This window comes from Dinoponera quadriceps, unplaced genomic scaffold, assembly GCF_001313825.1.
Source record: "Dinoponera quadriceps isolate SergipeBrazil2010 unplaced genomic scaffold, ASM131382v1 scaffold717, whole genome shotgun sequence".
In the NCBI taxonomy this organism is placed as follows: Eukaryota; Metazoa; Arthropoda; class Insecta; order Hymenoptera; family Formicidae; genus Dinoponera; species Dinoponera quadriceps.
In genome coordinates this window covers 1137375-1140224 of record NW_014555639.1, presented here as the reverse complement: position 1 = coordinate 1140224, position 2850 = coordinate 1137375, and the positions used below count along the sequence as shown (strand labels likewise).

At 61.9% G+C, this 2850-nt stretch overlaps 1 protein-coding gene across 1 annotated transcript; it reads right to left on the bottom strand.

Moving 5' to 3' along the window:
* Window positions 1-383: 383 nt before the first annotated feature.
* Window positions 384-2450, bottom strand: LOC106744989 (protein sister of odd and bowel-like). The gene has a single exon (XM_014620182.1). The coding sequence runs from the start codon at window positions 2448-2450 to the stop codon at window positions 384-386; it is 2067 nt and encodes a 688-aa protein (XP_014475668.1).
* Window positions 2451-2850: the final 400 nt, after the last annotated feature.

Sequence of the window (2850 nt, the reverse complement as noted above, 5' to 3'; positions counted from 1 at the left end):
ACACACGATGCGTCTATCCTACCGCTCGTCATGGTTCGCTCTTTCTCGCGAAAAAAAAGAAACTCTGCGTCATGGAAATCATCGTCGTCGCGCTTCGCACCGCGCACGCGTATACTCCGTACAAAAGGAAGTAAAAGAAGAAAACGAAAAAGACGGGGAGAGAAAAATAAAGAGAGGAAAAAGATGGAGGGCGAGGAAAGAAGGAAGAGACCAGCCACGGCCGCCATCCTTTCCATGACAAAAAAATAAAATATAAAAAAGAAAGTAAAAAGGCATTGAAAGACGGATAAAAAGAGAGAGAGAGAGAGAGAGAAAAGAAAACATCTACGAAGTCGTCGACGAGAAGAGGGGACGATCGCTCGCGCCCGTCGTCGATCGGCGAACTAACTAGGGGGGTTGCAAGCTGCTGGGTCCCCCTGACTCCTGCTGGCGATCGCGGAGGACGCGGAAGCGGCGGCGTTGCTGTCCGCCGTGGGGCTGGCGTTGCCGTTGTTCCCGCCGGCGGCTGCGTTTCCGGCTGCCCCGCCGGAGCTCTGCTGGATGCTGGGTTTCTGCGTCACGTGAGTTTGATAGTGCTTGGCCAAGTGGGCTTTCTGCCGGAAGCTCTTGCCGCAGAGGGAACAGGCGAACGGCTTCTCGCCGGTGTGCGTCCTGATGTGCACGTTCACGCTGTACTTGTCCTTGAAGCCCTTGCTGCAGATGCTGCAGTAATGAAGGGAGCGTTCCTTGCGCTGAACGCTGCCGGGGGAGCCGCCGGAGCCGGCCTGCTGTTGCCCGCCGGCGTTTCCGCCCGCCTCGGCGCCGGCGTTCCCGTTGCTGGCGCCGTTCGCGTTGTTGCTGTTGCGATTGCCGCGCCTGCAGTATTTCTTCGGCGGCTTGGCGGTCACGCCGACCCGAGCCGAGGTGAGCTGCAGTTGGCTCGGCTGCTGCTGCTGCTGTTGTTGTTGCTGTTGCTGCTGCTGTTGCTGCTGCTGCTGCTGATCAACGTCGGCTCGTTGGCCGGTCTGTTGCTGAAGCACCTCTTGCTGAGCGGCCGTGACCACCGTGACGGTGCTCACCTGGCTCAGGTCGCCCGGCAACGTGATGGTGCCCAAGCTGCCGCTCGCCGGGTCCAAGGTGTACATGACCGTGGTGGTCGACACGTTGCAGACCGGCTCCAAGCTGCAGTACGACTCCACCACCTCGTTGGCGATGCTCTTGAGCTTCTCGTAGTCGCCCGGTCGGTAAGTCGTCTGGTCCAACTGCGACAGCAGCAGGTCCTCGTCGGTGCACGCGTGCATGGAGTCCTCCTGCTGCTGCTGCTGCTGCTGCTGGTCGGGCACCAAGAGGCCGGCGCTGGCCGAGACCGGCATCGAGATGGTGGATGCTTGGGAAGACGGTGAGGACGAGGAGACCGATTGAGTCGGTCCCGTGTAGAGTTTACCCTGAAGAGCGCTCCGCAGCAGACTCTCGGCGGAGTCGCCGGCGCCGACGGCGACCGCGGCCGCCGCCACCGCGGCGACCTCCTGCAGGTTCTGATCCGACAGCTTCCAGTCGTTGTTGTTGTCGCCGGAGCAGTTGGCCGAGGACGCCCGTGCGCACAGCTCCTTGCTCTCGACGAAGCCGCTGTCGTCCGTGGTGTACTGGGAGGTCGGCACGGTGAAGCGGTCCGGGTGAAACCTCTCGTTGACGCCCCGGCTGACGTCACCGGCGGTCTGCTGCTCGTGATCTTGCTCACCGGAGGACGGCTCCATGCTGAGGATAGCGTCCAGGTCGAGGTTCGGCCGGAGCGACCAGGAGTCGCCGGAAGCGGGCGCCGGGCTCTTGCAGCAGTCCAACGCGTCCATCGAGTTCGCCTCGTTGTTGAGCACCGTCAGCGTGTAGATCGCACCGTCCGTGTTCTGCCGGTCGTTAGCGCCGCAGCCGCGGCCGCCCACCGCCTGGTGGTGCTCGTTGGGCCCGGCCTGGTGAATCACGCCGGCGTCGTTGGCGTGCGCGTTCGACGACCAGCAGTACTTGTTGAGGTCCTCCAACAGAATGTTGCACGTCTGCTCTTTGCCCTCGTCCTCAGCCGCGCCCCAGTAGTCGCATTCGGACTGGTCCATGGCGTCGTTGGACTGCTGGACGCCGGCATGCTGCGAACGGCCGACCTGCTGGTGAACGTGATGATGGTGCTGATGGTGGCTCAGCGAGCCGGTGATGGTCGAGACCGGCGGCAACGCCGTCAGCGTGTTGTTGTTGGTCTCCTTGAGGAAGGGCGAGCCGTGCAGCTCGGCTCGCGGGTTCTCGTGCTCCTCGTGGCTCTGTTGGAGGTAACCCATGCTACGGCAGCCGCCGCGGTTCAGGAAGCTCTCCTCGTCGGAGACGCCGTCGGCGCAATGCGGCGGCGGCGACACCACGAAGTCGAAGAAGTCGGTCTTCGGCAGGTCCTCGCCGCCACCTCCCGGCGCGAAAGTCTCCGTCAGGTCCATGGAAGCGATACGGCGCCGCTCACGGATGGCCCACCTTGTGTGCCGCTCTCGGTGACCGCTCTGGATGGCCCTCGGACGGTGCGCTCAGGTCCGTCGCGCGACCACGACGATCGTCGTTCTCGGCTGGGTGGCTTCGTCAAACGCGGCGCCCTCGGCTCCACCCCATCCGCCACCGCATCCTCGGCTTCCACGGACTGCCTGCAGCGACAAGGAAGCTTTACTATACGATTGTAGGCTGGGTCTTGATAACGTCAATTAGGTAATGGTAATTTCGCGAGAAAATTCCGCTATCGGTTAGTGATCTCAAAGTTCCTCAACCCTAACCGTGAACCCATCGTCTCGACCTTAATCTGCCGCACCGAGGTTATTTCTGTCCCCGCTTATTCAATGCTTATAAAAG

What these genes read in the sequence shown, in the direction of transcription:
- LOC106744989 (XM_014620182.1), bottom strand. Translation starts at nt 2,450, where the DNA reads ATGGACCTGACGGAGACTTTCGCGCCGGGAGGTGGCGGCGAGGACCTG.